The sequence below is a fragment of the Halictus rubicundus genome, unplaced genomic scaffold (assembly GCF_050948215.1).
Source record: "Halictus rubicundus isolate RS-2024b unplaced genomic scaffold, iyHalRubi1_principal scaffold0180, whole genome shotgun sequence".
Taxonomy (NCBI): Eukaryota; Metazoa; Arthropoda; class Insecta; order Hymenoptera; family Halictidae; genus Halictus; species Halictus rubicundus.
In genome coordinates this window covers 146,147-169,276 of record NW_027488721.1, presented here as the reverse complement: position 1 = coordinate 169,276, position 23,130 = coordinate 146,147, and the positions used below count along the sequence as shown (strand labels likewise).

Below are 23,130 nucleotides of genomic sequence, written 5' to 3'. Positions count from 1 at the left end.
TCCTCTATCCGATCCTATTGTCTATCCAATCCTATACTATCCTCTATCGTATCCTATTCTCTATCCTATCCAATCCTATATCGTATCCTCTATCCTATCCTATCCTCTATCCTATCCTATCCTGTATCCTATCCTATCCTCTATCGTCTGCTATCTTCAATACAATCCAATCCCCTATCCTATCCTCTATCCTATCCTATCCTCTATAATATCCACTCCTCTATCCTATCCTATCCTCTATCCTATCCTATCCTCTATCCTATCCGATCCTCTATCCTATCCTATCCTCTATCCTATCCAATCCTATAACCTATACTCTATCCTATCCTATTCTCTATCCTATCCTATCCTCTATCCTATCCTATCCACTATCGTCTCCTATCTTCTATCTTATCCAATCCCCTATCCTATCCTCTATCCTGTCCTCTACCCTATCCTATCCTCTATCCTATCCTATCCTCTATCCTATCCTATCCTCTATCCTATCCGATCCTCTATCCTATCCTGTATCCTATCCGATCCTCTATCCTATCCTATCCTCTATAATATCGTATCCTCTATCATATCCTATCCTCTTTCCTATAATATCATCTATCCTATCCTATCCTCTATCCTATCCTATCCTCTATCCTATCCTATCCTCTATCCTATCCTATCCTCTATCGTCTCCTATCTTCTATCCTATCCAATCCCCTATCCTATCCTCTATCCTGTCCTCTACCCTATCCTATCCTCTATCCTATCCTATCCTCTATCCTATCCTATCCTCTATCCTATCCGATCCTCTATCCTATCCTATCCTCTATAATATCGTATCCTCTATCATATCCTATTCTCTTTCCTATAATATCATCTATCCTATCCTATTCTCTATCCTATCCTATCCTCTATCCTATCCTATCCTCTATCCCATCCTATTCTCTATCCAACCCTATACTATCCTCTATCGTATCCTATTCTCTATCCTATCCAATCGTATATCGTATCCTCTATCCTATCCTATCCTCTATCCTATCCTATCCTATCCTGTATCCTATCCAATCCTCTATCCTATCCTATCCTCTATCCTATCCTATCCTTTATCCTATCCTATACTCTATCCTGTCCTCTCCTCCATCCTATCCTATCCTATCCTATCCTCTATCCTATCCTCTCCGCTATCCTATCCTATCCTCTATCCGATCCTATTGTCTATCCAATCCTATACTATCCTCTATCGTATCCTATTCTCTATCCTATCCAATCCTATATCGTATCCCCTATCCTATCCTATCCTCTATCCTATCCTATCCTCTATCCTATCCTATCCTCTTTCCTATCCTATCCTCAATCCTACCCTATCCTCTGTCGTATCCTATGCTCTACCCTATCCAATCCTATAACCTATACTCTATCCTATCCTATTCTCTATCCTATCCTATCCTCTATCCTATCCTATCCACTATCGTCTCCTATCTTCTATCCTATCCAATCCCCTATCCTATCCTCTATCCTGTCCTCTACCCTATCCTATCCTCTATCCTATCCTATCCTCTATCCTATCCTATCCTCTATCCTATCCGATCCTCTATCCTATCCTATCCTCTATAATATCGTATCCTCTATCATATCCTATTCTCTTTCCTATAATATCATCTATCCTATCCTATTCTCTATCCTATCCTATCCTCTATCCTATCGTATCCTCTATCCCATCCTATTCTCTATCCAACCCTATACTATCCTCTATCGTATCCTATTCTCCATCCTATCCAATCGTATATCGTATCCTCTATCCTACCCTATCCTCTATCCTATCCTATACTGTATCCTATCCAAACCTCTATCCTATCCCATCCTCTATCCTATCCTATCCTTTATCCTATCCTATACTCTATCCTATACTCTCCTCTTTCCTATCCTATCCGCTATCCTATCCAATCCTCTATCCTATCCTATCCTCTATCCTATCCTATTCTCTATCTTATCCAATCCTATATAGTATCCTCTATCCTATCCTATCCTCTATCCTATCCTATCCTATATCCTATCCTATCCTCTATCCTATCCTATCCTCTATCCTATCCTATCCTCTATCCTAACCGATCCTCTATCCTATCCTATCCTCTATAATATCGTATCCTCTATCATATCCTATTCTCTTTCCTATAATATCATCTATCCTATCCTATTCTCTATCCTATCCTATCCTCTATCCTATCGTATCCTCTATCCCATCCTATTCTCTATCCAACCCTATACTATCCTCTATCGTATCCTATTCTCTATCCTATCCAATCGTATATCGTATCCTCTATCCTATCCTATCCTCTATCCTATCCTATCCTGTATCGCATCCTATTCTCTATCCAATCCTATCCTATCCTCTATCGTATCCTATTCTCTATCCTATCCAATCCTATATAGTATCCTCTATCCTATCCTATCCTGTATCGTATCCGATCCTCTATCCTATCCTATCCTCTATAATATCGTATCCTCTAACATATCCTATCCTCTTTCCTATAATATCATCTATCCTATCCTATTCTCTATCCTATTCTATACTCTATCCTATCCTATCCTGTATCGCATCCTATTCTCTATCCAATCCTATCCTATCCTCTATCGTATCCTATTCTCTATCGTATCCTATTCTCTATCCTAACCAATCCTATATAGTATCCTCTATCCTATCCTATCCTCTATCCTATCCTATCCTATATCCTATCCTATCCTCTATCCTATCCTATCCTCTATCCTATCCTATCCTGTATCCTAACCGATCCTCTATCCTATCCTATCCTCTATAATATCGTATCCTCTATCATATCCTATCCTCTATCCCACCCTATTCTCTATCCAATCCTATCCTATCCTGTATCCTATCCTATCCTCTATCCTATCCTATCCTATCCTATCCTCTATCCGATCCTATTCTCTATCCAACCCTATACTATCCTCTATCGTATCCTATTCTCTATCCTATCCAATCGTATACCGTATCCTCTATCCTATCCTATCCTCTATCCTATCCTATCCTGTATCCTATCCTATCCTCTATCCTATCCTATCCTCTATCCTATCCTACCCTTTATCCTATCCTATCCTCTATCCTATCCTATCCTCTATCCTATCCTTTCCGCTATCCTATCCTATCCTCTATCCTATCCGATCCTCTTATCCTATCCTATCCTCTATCCTATCCGATCCTCTATCCTATCCTATCCTCTATAATATCGTATCCTCTATCATATCCTATTCTCTTTCCTATAATATCATCTATCCTATCCCATTCTCTATCCTATCCTATCCTCTACCCTATCCTGTCCTCTATCCCATCCTATTCTCTATCCAATCCTATCCTATCCTCTATCGTATCCTATTCTCTATCCTATCCAATCCTATATCGTATCTTCTATCCTATCCGATCCTCTATCCTATCCTATCCTCTACCCTATCCTATCCTCTATCCTATCATATCCTCTTATCCTATCCTAACCTCTATCCTATCCTATCCTCTATCCCATCCTATTCTCTATCCAATCCTATCCTATCCTCTATCGTATCCTATTCTCTATCCTATCCAATCCTATATCGTATCCTCTATGCTATCCTATCCTCTATCCTAACCTATCCTGTATCCTATCCGATCCTCTATCCTATCCTATCCTCTATAATATCGTATCCTCTATCATATCCTATCCTCTTTCCTATAATATCATGTATCCTATCCTATTCTCTATCCTATCCTATACTCTATCCTATCCTATCCTGTATCGCATCCTATTCTCTATCCAATCCTATCCTATCCTCTATCGTATCCTATTCTCTATCCTATCCAATCCTATATAGTATCCTCTATAATATCCTATCCTCTATCCTATCCTATCCTATATCCTATCCTATCCTCTATCCTATCCTATCCTCTATCCTATCCTATCCTCTATCCTAACCGATCCTCTATCCTATCCTATCCTCTATAATATCGTATCCTCTATCATATCCTATTCTCTTTCCTATAATATCATCTATCCTATCCTATTCTCTATCCTATCCTATCCTCTATCCTATCGTATCCTCTATCCCATCCTATTCTCTATCCAACCCTATACTATCCTCTATCGTATCCTATTCTCTATCCTATCCAATCGTATATCGTATCCTCTATCCTCTCCTATCCTCTATCCTATCCTATCCTGTATCGCATCCTATTCTCTATCCAATCCTATCCTATCCTCTATAATATCGTATCCTCTAACATATCCTATCCTCTTTCCTATAATATCATCTATCCTATCCTATTCTCTATCCTATTCTATACTCTATCCTATCCTATCCTGTATCGCATCCTATTCTCTATCCAATCCTATCCTATCCTCTATCGTATCCTATTCTCTATCGTATCCTATTCTCTATCCTAACCAATCCTATATAGTATCCTCTATCCTATCCTATCCTCTATCCTATCCTATCCTATATCCTATCCTATCCTCTATCCTATCCTATCCTCTATCCTATCCTATCCTCTATCCTATCCTATCCTCTTTCCTATCCTATCCACAATCCTACCCTATCCTCTGTCGTATCCTATCCTCTACCCTATCCAATCCTATAACCTATACTCTATCCTATCCTATTCTCTATCCTATCCTATCCTCTATCTTATCCTATCCACTATCGTCTCCTATCTTCTATCCTATCCAATCCCCTATCCTAGCCTCTATCCTGTCCTCTACCCTATCCTATCCTCTATCCTATCCTATCCTCTATCCTATCCTATCCTCTATCCTATCCGATCCTCTATTCTATCCTATCCTCTATAATATCGTATCCTCTATCATATCCTATTCTCTTTCCTATAATATCATCTATCCTATCCAATTCTCTATCCTATCCTATCCTCTATCCTATCCTATCCTCTATCCCATCCTATTCTCTATCCAACCCTATACTATCCTCTATCGTATCCTATTCTCTATCCTATCCAATCGTATATCGTATCCTCTATCCTATCCTATCCTCTATCCTATCCTATCCTGTATCCTATCCAATCCTCTATCCTATCCTATCCTCTATCCTATCCTATCCGTTATCCTATCCTATACTCTATCCTATCCTCTCCTCTATCCTATCCTATCCTCTATCCTATCCTATCCTCTATCCTATCCTATCCTCTATCCTATCCGATCCTCTATCCTATCCTATCCTCTATAATATCGTATCCCCTAACCTATAATATAATTTACCCTATCCTATTCTCTATCCTATCCTATCCTCTATCCTATCCTATCCTCTATCCTATCCTATCCTCTATCCTATCTACTCCTCTATCCTATCCTATCCTCTATCCTATCCTATCCTGTATCCTATCCTATACCTCTATCCTATCCTATCCTCTATCCTATCCTATCCTCTATCCTATCCTATCCTCTATCCTATCCTATCCTCTATCCTAGCCTATCCTATCCTATCCTCTATCCTATCCTCTATCCTATCCTATCCTCTATCCTATCCTATCCTCTATCCTATCCTATCCTCTATCCTATCCTATCCTCTATCCTATCCTATCCTCTATCCTATCCTATCCTCTATCCTATCCGATCCTCTATCCTATCCTATCCTCTATAATATCGTATCCTCTATCATATCCTATTCTCTTTTCTATAATATCATCTATCCTATCCCATTCTCTATCCTATCCTATCCTCTACCCTATCCTATCCTCTATCCCATCCTATTCTCTATCCAATCCTATCCTATCCTCTATCGTATCCTATTCTCTATCCTATCCAATCCTATATCGTATCTTCTATCCTATCCGATCCTCTATCCTATCCTATCCTGTATCCTATCCTATCCTCTATCCTATCCTATCCTCTATCCTATCCTACCCTTTATCCTATCCTATCCTCTATCCTATCCTATCCTCTATCCTATCCTTTATGCTATCCTATCCTATCCTCTAACCTATCCGATCCTCTTATCCTATCCTATCCTCTATCCTATCCTATCCTCTATCCTATCCTATCTCCTAACCTATCCTATCCTCTATCCTATCCTATCCTCTATCCTATCCTATCCTCTTTCCTATCCTATCCTCAATCCTACCCTATCCTCTGTCGTACCCTATCCTCTACCCTATCCAATCCTATAACCTATACTCTATCCTATCCTATTCTCTATCCTATCCTATCCTCTATCCTATCCTATCCACTATCGTCTCCTATCTTCTATCCTATCCAATCCCCTATCCTATCCTCTATCCTGTCCTCTACCCTATCCTATCCTCTATCCTATCCTATCCTCTATCCTATCCTATCCTCTATCCTATCCGATCCTCTATCCTATCCTATCCTCTATAATATCGTATCCTCTATCATATCCTATTCTCTTTCCTATAATATCATCTATCCTATCCTATTCTCTATCCTATCCTATCCTCTATCCTATCCTATCCTCTATCCCATCCTATTCTCTATCCAACACTATACTATCCTCTATCGTATCCTATTCTCTATCCTATCCAATCGTATATCGTATCCTCTATCCTATCCTATCCTCTATCCTATCCTATCCTCTATCCTATCCTATCCTGTATCCTATCCAATCCTCTATCCTATCCTATCCTCTATCCTATCCTATCCTTTATCCTATCCTATACTCTATCCTATCCTCTCCTCTATCCTATCCTTTCCTCTATCCTATCCTATCCTCTATCCTATCCTATCCTCTACCCTACCCGATCGTCTATCCTATCCTATCCTCTATAATATCGTATCCCCTAACCTATAATATAATTTACCCTATCCTATTCTCTATCCTATCCTATCCTATATCCTATCCTATCCTCTATCCTATCCACTCCTCTATCCTATCCAATCCTCTATCCTATCCTATCCTCTATCCTATCCTATCCTGTATCCTATCCTATACCTCTATCCTATCCTATCCTCTATCCTAACCGATCCTCTATCCTATCCCATCCTCTATAATATCGTATCCTCTATCATATCCTATCCTCTTTCCTATAATATAATCTATCCTATCCTATTCTCTATCCTATCCTATCCTCTATCCTATCCTCTCCTCTATCCCATCCTATTCTCTATCCAATCCTATCCTATCCTCTTATCCTATCCTATCCTCTATCCTATCCTATCCTATCCTATCCTCTATCCTATCCTATCCTCTATCCTATCCTATCCTCTATCCGATCCTATTCTCTATCCAACCCTATACTATCCTCTATCGTATCCTATTCTCTATCCTATCCAATCGTATATCGTATCCTCTATCCTATCCTATCCTGTATCCTATCCTATCCTGTATCCTATCCTATCCTCTATCCTATCCTACCCTTTATCCTATCCTATCCTCTATCCTATCCTATCCTCTATCCTATCCTTTCCGCTATCCTATCCTATCCTCTATCCTATCCGATCCTCTTATCCTATCCTATCCTCTATCCTATCCTATCCTCTATCCTATCCTATCCCCTAACCTATCCTATCCTCTATCCTATCCTATCCTCTATCCTATCCTATCCTCTTTCCTATCCTATCCCCAATCCTACCCTATCCTCTGTCGTATCCTATCCTCTACCCTATCCAATCCTATAACCTATACTCTATCCTATCCTATTCTCTATCCTATCCTATCCTCTATCCTATCCTATCCACTATCGTCTCCTATCTTCTATCCTATCCAATCCCCTATCCTATCCTCTATCCTGTCCTCTACCCTATCCTATCCTCTATCCTATCCTATCCTCTATCCTATCCTATCCTCTATCCTATCCGATCCTCTATCCTATCCTATCCTCTATAATATCGCATCCTCTATCATATCCTATTCTCTTTCCTATAATATCATCTATCCTATCCTATTCTCTATCCTATCCTATCCTCTATCCTATCCTATCCTCTATCCCATCCTATTCTCTATCCAACACTATACTATCCTCTATCGTATCCTATTCTCTATCCTATCCAATCGTATATCGTATCCTCTATCCTATCCTATCCTCTATCCTATCCTATCCTGTATCCTATCCAATCCTCTATCCTATCCTATCCTCTATCCTATCCTATCCTTTATCCTATCCTATACTCTATCCTATCCTCTCCTCTATCCTATCCTTTCCTCTATCCTATCCTATCCTCTATCCTATCGTATCCTCTATCCTATCCGATCCTCTATCCTATCCTATCCTCTATAATATCGTATCCCCTAACCTATAATATAATTTACCCTATCCTATTCTCTATCCTATCCTATCCTCTATCCTATCCTATCCACTCCTCTATCCTATCCTATCCTCTATCCTATCCTATCCTCTATCCTATCCTATCCTGTATCCTATTCTATACCTCTATCCTAACCGATCCTCTATCCTATCCTATCCTCTATCCTATCCTATCCTGTATCCTATCCTATCCTCTATCCTATCCTATCCTCTATCCTATCCTATCCTATCCTATCCTCTATCCTATCCTCTATCCTATCCTATCCTCTATCCTATCCTATCCTCTATCCTATCCTATCCTCTATCCTATCCTATCCTCTATCCTATCCTATCCTCTATCCGATCCTATTGTCTATCCAATCCTATACTATCCTCTATCGTATCCTATTCTATATCCTATCCAATCCTATATCGTATCCTCTATCCTATCCTATCCTCTATCCTATCCTATCCTATCCTCTATCCTATCCTATCCTCTATCCTATCCTATCTTCTATCGTCTGCTATCTTCAATACAATCCAATCCCCTATCCTATCCTCTATAATATCCTATCCTCTATAATATCCACTCCTCTATCCTATCCTATCCTCTATCCTATCCTATCCTGTATCCTATCCTATCCTGTATCCTATCCTATCCTCTATCCTATCCTATCCTCTATCCGATCCTATCCTCTATCCTCTCCTATCCTCTATCCTATCCTATCCTATCCTATCCTCTATCCTATCCTCTCCGCTATCCTATCCTATCCTCTATCCGATCCTATTGTCTATCCAATCCTATACTATCCTCTATCGTATCCTATTCTCTATCCTATCCAATCCTATATCGTCTCCTCTATCCTATCCTATCCTCTATCCTATCCTATCCTGTATCCTATCCTATCCTCTATCGTCTGCTATCGGCAATACAATCCAATCCCCTATCCTATCCTCTATCCTATCCTATCCTCTATAATATCCACTCCTCTATCCTATCCTATCCTCTATCCTATCCTATCCTCTATCCTATCCGATCCTCTATCCTATCCTATCCTCTATCCTATCCAATCCTATAACCTATACTCTATCCTATCCTATTCTCTATCCTATCCTATCCTCTATCCTATCCTATCCACTATCGTCTCCTATCTTCTATCCTATCCAATCCCCTATCCTATCCTCTATCCTGTCCTCTACCCTATCCTATCCTCTATCCTATCCTATCCTCTATCCTATCCTATCCTCTATCCTATCCTATCCTCTATCCTATCCTATCCACTATCGTCTCCTATCTTCTATCCTATCCAATCCCCTATCCTATCCTCTATCCTGTCCTCTACCCTATCCTATCCTCTATCCTATCCTATCCTCTATCCTATCCTATCCTCTATCCTATCCGATCCTCTATCCTATCCTATCCTCTATAATATCGTATCCTCTATCATATCCTATTCTCTTTCCTATAATATCATCTATCCTATCCTATTCTCTATCCTATCCTATCCTCTATCCTATCCTATCCTCTATCCCATCCTATTCTCTATCCAACCCTATACTATCCTCTATCGTATCCTATTCTCTATCCTATCCAATCGTATATCGTATCCTCTATCCTATCCTATCCTCTATCCTATCCTATCCTGTATCCTATCCAATCCTCTATCCTATCCTACCCTCTATCGTATCCTATCCTTTATCCTATCCTATACTCTATCCTATCCTCTCCTCTATCCTATCCTATCCGCTATCCTATCCTATCCTCTATCCTATCCGATCCTCTATCCTATCCTATTCTCTATCCTATCCAATCCTATATAGTATCCTCTATCCTATCCTATCCTCTATCCTATCCTATCCTATATCCTATCCTATCCTCTATCCTATCCTATCCTCTATCCTATCCTATCCTCTATCCTAACCGATCCTCTATCCTATCCTATCCTCTATAATATCGTATCCTCTATCATATCCTATTCTCTTTCCTATAATATCATCTATCCTATCCTATTCTCTATCCTATCCTATCCTCTATCCTATCGTATCCTCTATCCCATCCTATTCTCTATCCAACCCTATACTATCCTCTATCGTATCCAATTCTCTATCCTATCCAATCGTATATCGTATCCTCTATCCTATCCTATCCTCTATCCCATCCTATTCTCTATCCAACCCTATACTATCCTCTATCGTATCCTATTCTCTATCCTATCCAATCGTATATCCTATCCTCTTATCCTTTCCTATCCTCTATCCTATCCTATCCTCTATCCTATCCTATCCCCTAACCTATCCTATCCTCTATCCTATCCTATCCTCTATCCTATCCTATCCTCTTTCCTATCCTATCCTCAATCCTACCCTATCCTCTGTCGTATCCTATCCTCTACCCTATCCAATCCTATAACCTATACTCTATCCTATCCTATCCTCTATCCTATCCTATCCTATATCCTATCCTATCCTCTATCCTATCCTATCCTCTATCCTAACCGATCCTCTATCCTATCCTATCCTCTATAATATCGTATCCTCTATCATATCCTATTCTCTTTCCTATAATATCATCTATCCTATCCTATTCTCTATCCTATCCTATCCTCTATCCTATCGTATCCTCTATCCCATCCTATTCTCTATCAAACCCTATACTATCCTCTATCGTATCCTATTCTCTATCCTATCCAATCGTATATCGTATCCTCTATCCTATCCTATCCTCTATCCTATCCTATCCTGTATCGCATCCTATTCTCTATCCAATCCTATCCTATCCTCTATCGTATCCTATTCTCTATCCTATCCAATCCTATATCCCATCCTATTCTCTATCCAATCCTATCCTATCCTCTATCGTATCCTATTCTCTATCCTATCCTATCCTGTATCGCATCCTATTCTCTATCCAATCCTATCCTATCCTCTATCGTATCCTATTCTCTATCGTATCCTATTCTCTATCCTATCCAATCCTATATAGTATCCTCTATCCTATCCTATCCTCTATCCTATCCTATCCTATATCCTATCCTATCCTCTATCCTATCCTATCCTCTATCCTATCCTATCCTGTATCCTAACCGATCCTCTATCCTATCCTATCCTCTATAATATCGTATCCTCTATCATATCCTATCCTCTATCCCACCCTATTCTCTATCCAATCCTATCCTATCCTGTATCGTATCCTATTCTCTATCCTATCCAATCCTATATCGTATCCTCTATGCTATCCTATCCTCTATCCTAACCTATCCTGTATCCTATCCGATCCTCTATCCTATCCTATCCTCTATAATATCGTATCCTCTATCATATCCTATCCTCTTTCCTATAATATCATGTATCCTATCCTATTCTCTATCCTATCCTATACTCTATCCTATCCTATCCTGTATCGCATCCTATTCTCTATCCAATCCTATCCTATCCTCTATCGTATCCTATTCTCTATCCTATCCAATCCTCTATCCTATCCTATCCTCTATCCTATCCTATCCTCTATCCTAACCGATCCTCTATCCAATCCTATCCTATCCTGTATCCTATCCTATCCTCTATCCTATCCTATCCTATCCTATCCTATCCTCTATCCTATCCTATCCTCTATCCTATCCTATCCTCTATCCGATCCTATTCTCTATCCAACCCAATACTATCCTCTATCGTATCCTATTCTCTATCCTATCCAATCGTATATCCTATCCTCTTATCCTTTCCTATCCTCTATCCTATCCTATCCTCTATCCTATCCTATCCCCTAACCTATCCTATCCTCTATCCTATCCTATCCTCTATCCTATCCTATCCTCTTTCCTATCCTATCCTCAATCCTACCCTATCCTCTGTCGTATCCTATCCTCTACCCTATCCAATCCTATAACCTATACTCTATCCTATCCTATCCTCTATCCTATCCTATCCTATATCCTATCCTATCCTCTATCCTATCCTATCCTCTATCCTAACCGATCCTCTATCCTATCCTATCCTCTATAATATCGTATCCTCTATCATATCCTATTCTCTTTCCTATAATATCATCTATCCTATCCTATTCTCTATCCTATCCTATCCTCTATCCTATCGTATCCTCTATCCCATCCTATTCTCTATCAAACCCTATACTATCCTCTATCGTATCCTATTCTCTATCCTATCCAATCGTATATCGTATCCTCTATCCTATCCTATCCTCTATCCTATCCTATCCTGTATCGCATCCTATTCTCTATCCAATCCTATCCTATCCTCTATCGTATCCTATTCTCTATCCTATCCAATCCTATATCCCATCCTATTCTCTATCCAATCCTATCCTATCCTCTATCGTATCCTATTCTCTATCCTATCCTATCCTGTATCGCATCCTATTCTCTATCCAATCCTATCCTATCCTCTATCGTATCCTATTCTCTATCGTATCCTATTCTCTATCCTATCCAATCCTATATAGTATCCTCTATCCTATCCTATCCTCTATCCTATCCTATCCTATATCCTATCCTATCCTCTATCCTATCCTATCCTCTATCCTATCCTATCCTGTATCCTAACCGATCCTCTATCCTATCCTATCCTCTATAATATCGTATCCTCTATCATATCCTATCCTCTATCCCACCCTATTCTCTATCCAATCCTATCCTATCCTGTATCGTATCCTATTCTCTATCCTATCCAATCCTATATCGTATCCTCTATGCTATCCTATCCTCTATCCTAACCTATCCTGTATCCTATCCGATCCTCTATCCTATCCTATCCTCTATAATATCGTATCCTCTATCATATCCTATCCTCTTTCCTATAATATCATGTATCCTATCCTATTCTCTATCCTATCCTATACTCTATCCTATCCTATCCTGTATCGCATCCTATTCTCTATCCAATCCTATCCTATCCTCTATCGTATCCTATTCTCTATCCTATCCAATCCTCTATCCTATCCTATCCTCTATCCTATCCTATCCTCTATCCTAACCGATCCTCTATCCAATCCTATCCTATCCTGTATCCTATCCTATCCTCTATCCTATCCTATCCTATCCTATCCTATCCTCTATCCTATCCTATCCTCTATCCTATCCTATCCTCTATCCGATCCTATTCTCTATCCAACCCAATACTATCCTCTATCGTATCCTATTCTCTATCCTATCCAATCGTATATCGTATCCTCTATCCTATCCTATCCTGTATCCTATCCTATCCTCTATCCTTTCCTATCCTCTATCCTATCCTACCCTTTATCCTATCCTATTCTCTATCCTATCCTATCCTCTATCCTATCCTTTCCGCTATCCTATCGTATCCTCTATCCTATCCGATCCTCTTATCCTATCCTATCCTCTATCCTATCCTATCCTCTATCCTATCCTATCCTCTATCCTATCCTATCCTCTTTCCTATCCTATCCTCAATCCTACCCTATCCTCTGTCGTATCCTATCCTCTACCCTATCCAATCCTATAACCTATACTCTATCCTATCCTATTCTCTATCCTATCCTATCCTCTATCCTATCATATCCACTATCGTCTCCTATCTTCTATCCTATCCAATCCCCTATCCTATCCTCTATCCTGTCCTCTACCCTATCCTATCCTATCCTCTATCCTATCCTATCCTCTATCCTATTCGATCCTCTATCCTATCCTATCCTCTATAATATCGTATCCTCTATCATATCCTATTCTCTTTCCTATAATATCATCTATCCTATCCTATTCTCTATCCTATCCTATCCTCTATCCTATCCTATCCTCTATCCCATCCTATTCTCTATCCAACCCTATACTATCCTCTATCGTATCCTATTCTCTATCCTATCCAATCGTATATCGTATCCTCTATCCTATCCTATCCTCTATCCTATCCTATCCTGTATCCTATCCAATCCTCTATCTTATCCTATCCTCTATCCTATCCTATCCTATATCCTATCCTATACTCTATCCTATCCTCTATAATATCGTATCCTCTATCATATCCTATTCTCTTTCCTATAATATCATCTATCCTATCCTATCCTCTATCCTATCCTATCCTCTATCCTATCCTAACCTCTATCCTATCCGATCCTCTATCCTATCCTATCCTCTATAATATCGTATCCCCTAACCTATAATATAATTTACCCTATCGTATTCTCTATCCTATCCTATCCTCTATCCTATCCTATCCTCTATCCTATCCTATCCTCTATCCTATCCACTCCTCTATCCTATCCTATCCTCTATCGTATCCTATCCTGTATCCTATCCTATACCTCTATCCTATCCTATCCTCTATCCTATCCTATCCTCCATCCTATCCTATCCTCTATCCTATCCTAACCTCTATCCTATCCTATCCTCTATCCTATCCTATCCTATACTATCCTCTATCCTATCCTCTATCCTATTCTATCCTCTATCCTATCCTATCCTCTATCCTATCCTATCCTCTATCCTATCCTATCCTCTATCCGATCCTATTATCTATCCAATCCTATACTATCCTCTATCGTATCCTATTCTCTATCCTATCCAATCCTATATCGTATCCTCTATCCTATCCTATCCTCTATCCTATCCTATCGTGTATCTTATCCTATCCTCTATCCTATCCTATCCTCTATCCTATCCTATCCTCTATCCTATCATATCCTTTATCCTATCCTATCCTCTATCCTATCCTATCCTCTACCCTATCCTATCCTCTACCCTATCCTATCCTATCCTCTATGCTATCCTATAATCTATCCTATCCTATCCTCTATCCTATCCTATCCTATCCTATCCTCTATCCTATCCTCTCCGCTATCCTATCCTATCCTCTATCCGATCCTATTGTCTATCCAATCCTATACTATCCTCTATCGTATCCTATTCTCTATCCTATCCAATCCTATATCGTATCCTTTATCCTATCCTATCCTCTATCCTATCCTATCCTGTATCCTATCCTATTCTCTATCGTCTGCTATCTTCAATACAATCCAATCCCCTATCCTATCCTCTATCCTATCCTATCCTCTATAATATCCACTCCTCTATCCTATCCTATCCTCTATCCTATCCTATCCTCTATCCTATCCGATCCTCTATCCTATCCTATCCTCTATCCTATCCTATCCTCTATCCTATTGTTCAGGATTCAAGCGTTGGAATTCGGCGGCTATTGTCTTAGCGGGCGACCGCTGTTTCATACGGTTTTTGTCTCGTATATCAACACGCGGCAAGAACGCGTGTCGCTCTCATTGACCGGATTTCAACGCTTGAATCCTTCAAATCGAGACAAACAAGGATTATCCGATTCGGGAGCACCAATCACGGTGCTCCACATTCGATGGTCCTTGTTATTTAAGGCACCTGCGCGTGCCTTCTCGCTCTCTTCATGTTCGCCTCTCGCATCGCTCTTGTAACTTTCGTCAGTCGTCTAATCGTACGGTATTAGTTCTCGCGCCCGTTCGCTGATCTCTCGCGCTCTCAAAATACTCGTTCGTATTTTTCTCGCGCTCTTTCTCGCCGCGTTACGAGCCTTCTGCTTCGCGCCAAGATTTCCGTCGTCCGCGTCGAAGATTTCCGCCTCGCGACGGCACGTGTTTCGTGTCGTTCAAGATCTCCGCTTCGCGATCCGACGGCAGAAGTTGGCTCGCGCAAGATCTCCGCTCGTCCGCCGGCTCGCGCCTCTCACGGCGCATTGTAATTGCGAGTACTCGATTAAAAGTGCTGTTCCACCTTTAATCCTCGCTCTCTCTCTCTCTCTCTGTCTCAACCTCTCATTGACCCATCCTGTGGATTCGTTTGCGCGCTCAAATCTGAGTGGTCCCGGCAGCAGGCTGCTCCGACCGTCGGTCGACGCCGAAACATTCTGGTCCTTCGAGCCGGATCGCGAATAATCCACGAGGTCAGTGAGAAACGAAAGAGAGATCGTGCATCATGGAAGACGCGATCGAAGTTCAGCTGTTGACGCAGCGCGCGATCGAGCGCGCGCTCGTCAACCTCAACAAATTGGGGAAAGCGAAGTGGACTCGCTCGACGTTAATGACGAGGATGGCTCATCTGAAGGCCAACTGGACGCGGTTCGAGGCCGGGCACGCTCGACTCCTCGCCTCCACCTCACCGGACGCGAAGGCTGCACACCCGTACTTCTCCGACGACCCTTTCTCGACGACGGAGGAAACGTACCTCGACGCTCTGGCCTCCATGCAAGCAAAACTCGACGAGCTCCCCAGCACTTCTGTAAGTCAGCTTGAACATACTTCCGACGGACAAGCGAGTCCCACGTCCGCCGCTCCGCTCCTTCCGAGCATCCATTTGCCGGAATTCGACGGCCGTTATGAGGCATGGGAGGCGTTCCGCGATCGCTTCACCGCGCTCATTATCGCGAATAAATCGCTCGCGGATGTCACGCGTCTCCACTATCTCATGTCATCGCTCTCGGGCCGTGCCCTCGAATGCCTCGGGAATCTCCCTGTAACTGCCGACAACTTCGATATCGCGTGGAAGGCGTTAACCGCGCGTTACGAAAACCCTCGGCGCCTCATTAGCTCACATCTGACGTCGATGCTTGATTTACCAGCGCTGTCTCGTGAATCCGCGTCCGATCTCCAAAACCTACGCGATCGAGTTTCTGTAATTGTTGCTTCACTCAAAAATCTCGGGCGGGCACCTGCCGATCTCTGGAACGATTTCCTTGTACATATCGTGTCGCAAAAGTTGGACGCGCCGACTCGCAAAGCGTGGAAGATCAAGACGGGTGACGATGTAGAGCCTCCCACGTTCGATGCACTCACGAAATTCATCGACTCTCGCGTTCGCGCCCTCGAGGAATTCGCTCCCAGTGCACCAGCGAGCTCTTCTGCGTTTCCCGTCGCATCGAGTCAAACCTCCGCCGGTCGATCTCGTGTACATGTCGCCACAGCGTCGCAGTCCGACAAAAATTCAAAGTCTCCGTGCCCCGTCTGTCGAGCCTCGCATATGCTCAGCTCCTGTCCGAAATTTAACGCACGTAGCCCTCGTGATCGACGGGATCTCGTTCACCGTTTCTCGAGGTGCGTAAACTGCTTGAGTTTAAAGCATCTTGTGCGGGATTGCCCGAGCAAATATACGTGCCGCGTGTGTCATCAACGTCACCATTCACTCCTCCACGACACTGAAGCTCTCCCCGCGTCACCTTCTCCGGCACCGACGCCCCTTCCAGAGGTGAAGTCTCACCTCGCGTCCACTCCGACCGAACCGGGCTCCGCCGTCTTGCTCGCTACCGCGTGGGTCCGAATTCACGCTCCGTCGGGCCATTCCATCCCTGTTCGCGCGTTAATCGATCAAGGATCGGAAGCGAGCTTTCTTACCGAAGCTATGGTGTCCCTACTGCGTGCGAAACGCATCCGGGTCGAGACCTCGATCTCGGCTGTTGGCGGCGTGCATGCCGGTCGCGTGCGTCACGCTGTTCGCCTCCGCGTGTCACCACGGTCGTCCGCGACTCCCGCGATCTCTACGGTCGCTCTCGTCCTTCCGTCGCTCTCGACGTACACTCCGAAGCGCCTTCTCGACTCGCGCTCTCTCGCGCATCTCTCTTCGCTAAATTGGGCTGATCCAGATCCGTTCAGCTCCTCTGCGATCCATCTCATCCTCGGCGCGGACGTCTACGCTGACATCATCCTCGACGGTGTGCGTAAGGGCCCCCGAGGACATCCGATCGCTCAGAATAGTATTTTTGGCTGGATCGTTTCCGGACCCTGCTCGCGTCCGTCTCGTGACGCTGTCCGCTCACGCGCCTCTCCGCATGCTGCATCTAGCCTTTCAATGCATCACTGCATTCAGGAGGACCCTCTCTCCCACGAATTAACTCGATTCTGGGAAATCGAGGAAATCCCGCGTCGGACTCTCCTCACGACGGACGAGGAGCAATGCGAGGCTCATTTCCGCGCCAATACTACCAGAACGGCCGACGGCCGCTACGTGGTCCGTCTTCCTTTTCGCGACGGTCCTCCGATCAAAATTGGCCACTCTTACTCTGTCGCCGCGAAGGTCAGTCGATCGCTCCATCGTAAGCTTTCCTTAAAGCCCTCTCTCGCTCTGGAGTATCGGACCTTCCTTCGTGAATACGAAGAAATGGGCCACATGCGACGCGCTCTCTCGTCTGCTCTAACCTCTCCGCAGTGTGTCTACATACCACATCATCCTGTCCTTCGCGAAGGTAGCTCGACGACGCACCTCCGCGTAGTTTTCAATGCCTCGAGCAGAACCTCAGACGGCACGTCGCTGAATGACCACCTGTTTCCAGGCCCGAAATTGCAGGCTGATTTTCCCTCCGTCATTTTACGGTGGCGGCATTTTCGGTACGTTTATACAGCGGATATCGCCAAGATGTACCGTCAGATACTTATCGACCCGCGCGACATTGATTACCAAAGGATCCTTTGGCAAGAGGCACCAGCAGACGCGCCAATTCCGTTTCAACTTTTGACGGTTACATATGGGTTGACGTGCGCCCCTTTTCTCGCGCTTCGAGTTCTCCAGCGCCTCGTCGAGGACGAGGGCTCGCGTTTTCCGCTTGCGGTTCCGATCCTGCGCTCGAACATTTATGTCGACGACGTTCTCTTTGGCGCCAATGACGTCTCTTCTCTTCTGCAATCTCGCGGTCAGCTAAATAATCTGCTGCAATGCGCTCATATGACCCTGCGGAAATGGGCTAGCAACCATTGTGGTCTCCTTGAGGACATCGATCCGTCGGATCATGGCCTTGCCTGCTAAAAAATTCTCGCTCCTGACGATCACGTCAAGGTGCTTGGCATCAGTTGGAATCCTTCTCGCGATTCTTTCCAATTCAATGCTTCGTTTTCCGAATCGCTCCCCTCAACCAAGCGTTCTATTCTTTCAACTATTGCTAAATTATACGACCCTCTCGGATGGGTCACGCCTGCCATTATTCGCGCAAAAATCCTAATTCAGGATCTCTGGCGTCTCCGTCTGAGTTGGGACGACCCGATCTCACCTCCTCTGCTCGACCGCTGGAACGCGATCTATACGCGTCTCCCGTTACTAAGCGGCGTTCAACTCTCTCGTTGGACCGGTCATTCTCCTGCCGATTCCCAAATGGAGATCCATGGCTTCGCGGACGCGTCGACGGTCGCTTACGCTGCCGTCGTCTATGCTCGCTGCATTTCAGCCGATGGTCGCGTTACCGTCTCTCTGCTCGCTGGCAAGTCCAAGGTCGCTCCACTCTCCCCTGTGACCATACCGCGACTCGAACTGCAGGCTGCGGTACTGCTCTCACGCCTCGTGACCTTCGTGCTCTCCTCCTTCGACAATCGGGACATTCCTTGTTTCTGCTGGACCGATTCAACGGTCGTCCTCGCGTGGCTCCAGTCGCACCCATCTCGGTGGAAGACCTTTGTGGCTCATCGCGTTGCCGATATCCAAACACGCTTGCCGCACGCGAGGTGGAGTCATGTTACGACGACTCAGCGACGACCTTCTCAATTTTCCCCTCTGGTGGCAGGGCCCAGGCTGGCTGCACCATGACGTCTCCGCCTGGCCATCTCAAGTGCTCCTTCACGAGGACACTGACCCACCAGAAGCCAAAATGTCACTCCACTGTTCGGAAGCCCCTGTCCCCGAATGGAACTTAGCCTCTCGATTTTCGAGCTGGCCCAAACTCCTGCGAGTTACAGCATATGTCCTCCGCTTCATCCGGCATTGTCGTAGGGATCGCTCCGACCCTCCGGAGCAACCCTCCGACCGCGCGCTCACTTCGGCCGATATCTCCTCGGCTCGAAACTTCTGGATAAAGCACCTCCAGTCCATCGCGTTCTCCGACGAAATCCGCGCTCTCAACCGGCGTTTGCCCCTCTCCACAAACAGTTCACTCCTTTCACTCAACGCGTTCCTTGACCCCGACGGTATCATTCGGGTAGGGGGACGCTTACATCACTCACCTCTCCCTCAAAGGACAAAACATCCCATCGTGCTCGCTCCTCATCGCTTGGTGAGACTTCTGGCGGAACAAGCTCACGTTCGAACATTGCACGGCGGAGTGCAACTCACTCTCCTCACCCTTCGCCAGGACTATTGGCTCCTTCGCGCACGGAGCCTCGTAAAACAGGTGATCCATCGTTGCATCACCTGTGTTCGGGAAAAAGCCGCTGTTCCCGAGCAGTTAATGGGAAATTTACCCGCCTCGCGAGTCTCCCCTCCGACCCGCTGTTTCGCTCATTGCGGTGTCGACTACGCCGGTCCCTTCAATGTCCGCGCCTCCGCCGGTCGCGGGATCACCTCGCGTAAGTCATACATAGCCCTGTTCGTCTGCATGGCCACCAAGGCCATTCATCTGGAGCTGGTTGTGGACTATTCCACCCCGGCTTTCCTCAACGCATACTTGCGATTCTGCTCTCGCCGTGGCCTTCCTGAAGCCGTTTACTCTGATAACGGCACCACGTTCGTCGGTGGGGATCGCGAATTGACAACCGCCTATCGCTCGGCGCTCCGAAACCCTGAGTTCCAGAACAAAACGGCTGGCGACGGCACCGAGTGGCACTTCATCCCCCCTTCCGCGCCACACTTCGGTGGCCTGTGGGAAGCTGGGGTGAAAAGCGTGAAATATCACCTCCGCCGTGTCCTCGGTGACCGCACGCTCACGTTCGAGGAGTTCAGCACACTCCTCTGTGCGATAGAAGCGTGTCTCAACTCGCGACCGCTCTCCGCGCTATCGGACACTCTCGACGACTACGAACCCCTTACTCCGGGGCACTTCCTGGTAGGTTCCGTGCTAACCGTCCCTCCTCAACCTTCATTTCTGGATCTCGGAGAAAATCGCCTCTCACGCTGGCAGCTCATTCGTCACGCTGCTCAACGCTTCTGGAAGCTGTGGCAGGATGACTACGTCAACTCTCTCCAGCAACGCGGGAAGTGGCGTACAGCGCGCCCCGCTATAGCACTAGGGCAGTTAGTCCTAATTCGGAATCCTACCATCCCCCCGTGCAAGTGGGATCTCGGTCGCGTCATCGAGCTGCATCCCGGCGACGACGGCCACATTCGCGTCGTGACTGTACGCACTGCTACGTCCACGTTCAAACGTCCGCTCGTAAAAGTGTGTCCTCTACCCGTTGCGTGCGGTCCCGACTCTAATTCATAAGTGCGTCGACTCCGAAAGTGTTCAGTACATGCGCCGTACTCAACGTGTCAAATTCAACGTTTATTTGCGTGCCTCCATGTATCGTTGCGCTTCACACTATTTTACTTTATAATGTATCTTTCTTTTTTTGTTTCAAGCGTCACTTGCTATTTTCCGTCACACCGCTCAACGTGTGTACAATTCGCGCCCCCGAGCCGCCAAGGCGGGCGGCCCTTTCGTAACTTTCATGTCTCTGTTCCGTATTGGAAAACGTTCGCGTTAGCTCTTAGTCGGTCATCGCACGGCGGGCGGTCCGCCACTCGCTCATGGGGACAGGCGCTCGGGCATTGTACAACGCTGTCTCTTTATCGTTTAAGTTAGCTAGGCCAAACTTGGCCGCTCTTTTGCGCTAACGCGCTTCCGTGCGCCTCCACTGCATTTCGAAATTAATATTTCGAGGCGGGCGGTATGTTCAGGATTCAAGCGTTGGAATTCGGCGGCTATTGTCTTAGCGGGCGACCGCTGTTTCATACGGTTTTTGTCTCGTATATCAACACGCGGCAAGAACGCGTGTCGCTCTCATTGACCGGATTTCAACGCTTGAATCCTTCAAATCGAGACAAACAAGGATTATCCGATTCGGGAGCACCAATCACGGTGCTCCACATTCGATGGTCCTTGTTATTTAAGGCACCTGCGCGTGCCTTCTCGCTCTCTTCATGTTCGCCTCTCGCATCGCTCTTGTAACTTTCGTCAGTCGTCTAATCGTACGGTATTAGTTCTCGCGCCCGTTCGCTGATCTCTCGCGCTCTCAAAATACTCGTTCGTATTTTTCTCGCGCTCTTTCTCGCCGCGTTACGAGCCTTCTGCTTCGCGCCAAGATTTCCGTCGTCCGCGTCGAAGATTTCCGCCTCGCGACGGCACGTGTTTCGTGTCGTTCAAGATCTCCGCTTCGCGATCCGACGGCAGAAGTTGGCTCGCGCAAGATCTCCGCTCGTCCGCCGGCTCGCGCCTCTCACGGCGCATTGTAATTGCGAGTACTCGATTAAAAGTGCTGTTCCACCTTTAATCCTCGCTCTCTCTCTCTCTCTCTGTCTCAACCTCTCATTGACCCATCCTGTGGATTCGTTTGCGCGCTCAAATCTGAGTGGTCCCGGCAGCAGGCTGCTCCGACCGTCGGTCGACGCCGAAACACCTATCCTATCCTCTATCCTATCCTATCCTCTATCCTATCCTATCCTCTATCCTATCCGATCCTCTATCCTATCCTATCCTCTATAATATCGTATCCCCTAACCTATAATATAATTTACCCTATCCTATTCTCTATCCTATCCTATCCTCTATCCTATCCTATCCTCTATCCTATCCTATCCTCTATCCTATCCTATCCTCTATCCGATCCTATTCTCTATCCTATCCTATCCTGTATCCTATCCTATACCTCTATCCTATCCTATCCTCTATCCTATTTTTTTTTTTTTTTTTTCTCCGAGGAGGTAATCTCGTTACGGATACCCGAACCCCCCGGGGGGGGGGTGGTCCGGGTTATGTGGGACTCCTCGGCTGGTTGGTGCAACGCCGAGTATACCCACTAACTCCTCCCCGTCCGTCCCTAGACTCCTGGGGGCACCCGTGCTCTGCGCGCGCATGTCAATCCGGTGTGCCCCCGCCTTAGCATACCACTCAGGGGGGGACGCGGCCCCCTCCCGTACCTACTCTATCCGAAGGCACCACGCAACGGACGACGTGGCGCCTTCCCCCCTGTTAGGCCGCCCGATGAGCATCCGGGCCCCCGCCCGAGATGCCCGGCGGCC

At 45.1% G+C, this 23,130-nt stretch overlaps 1 protein-coding gene across 1 annotated transcript; it reads left to right on the top strand.

Moving 5' to 3' along the window:
• The first annotated feature begins 20,509 nt into the window (after window positions 1-20,509).
• LOC143363951 (uncharacterized) lies at window positions 20,510-21,334 on the top strand. The gene has a single exon (XM_076804477.1). It carries the CDS (start codon window positions 20,510-20,512, stop codon window positions 21,332-21,334), a length of 825 nt encoding a protein of 274 aa, XP_076660592.1.
• The last annotated feature ends 1,796 nt before the right edge of the window (window positions 21,335-23,130 follow it).

What these genes read in the sequence shown, in the direction of transcription:
- LOC143363951 (XM_076804477.1), top strand. Translation starts at nt 20,510, where the DNA reads ATGGCCACCAAGGCCATTCATCTGGAGCTGGTTGTGGACTATTCCACC.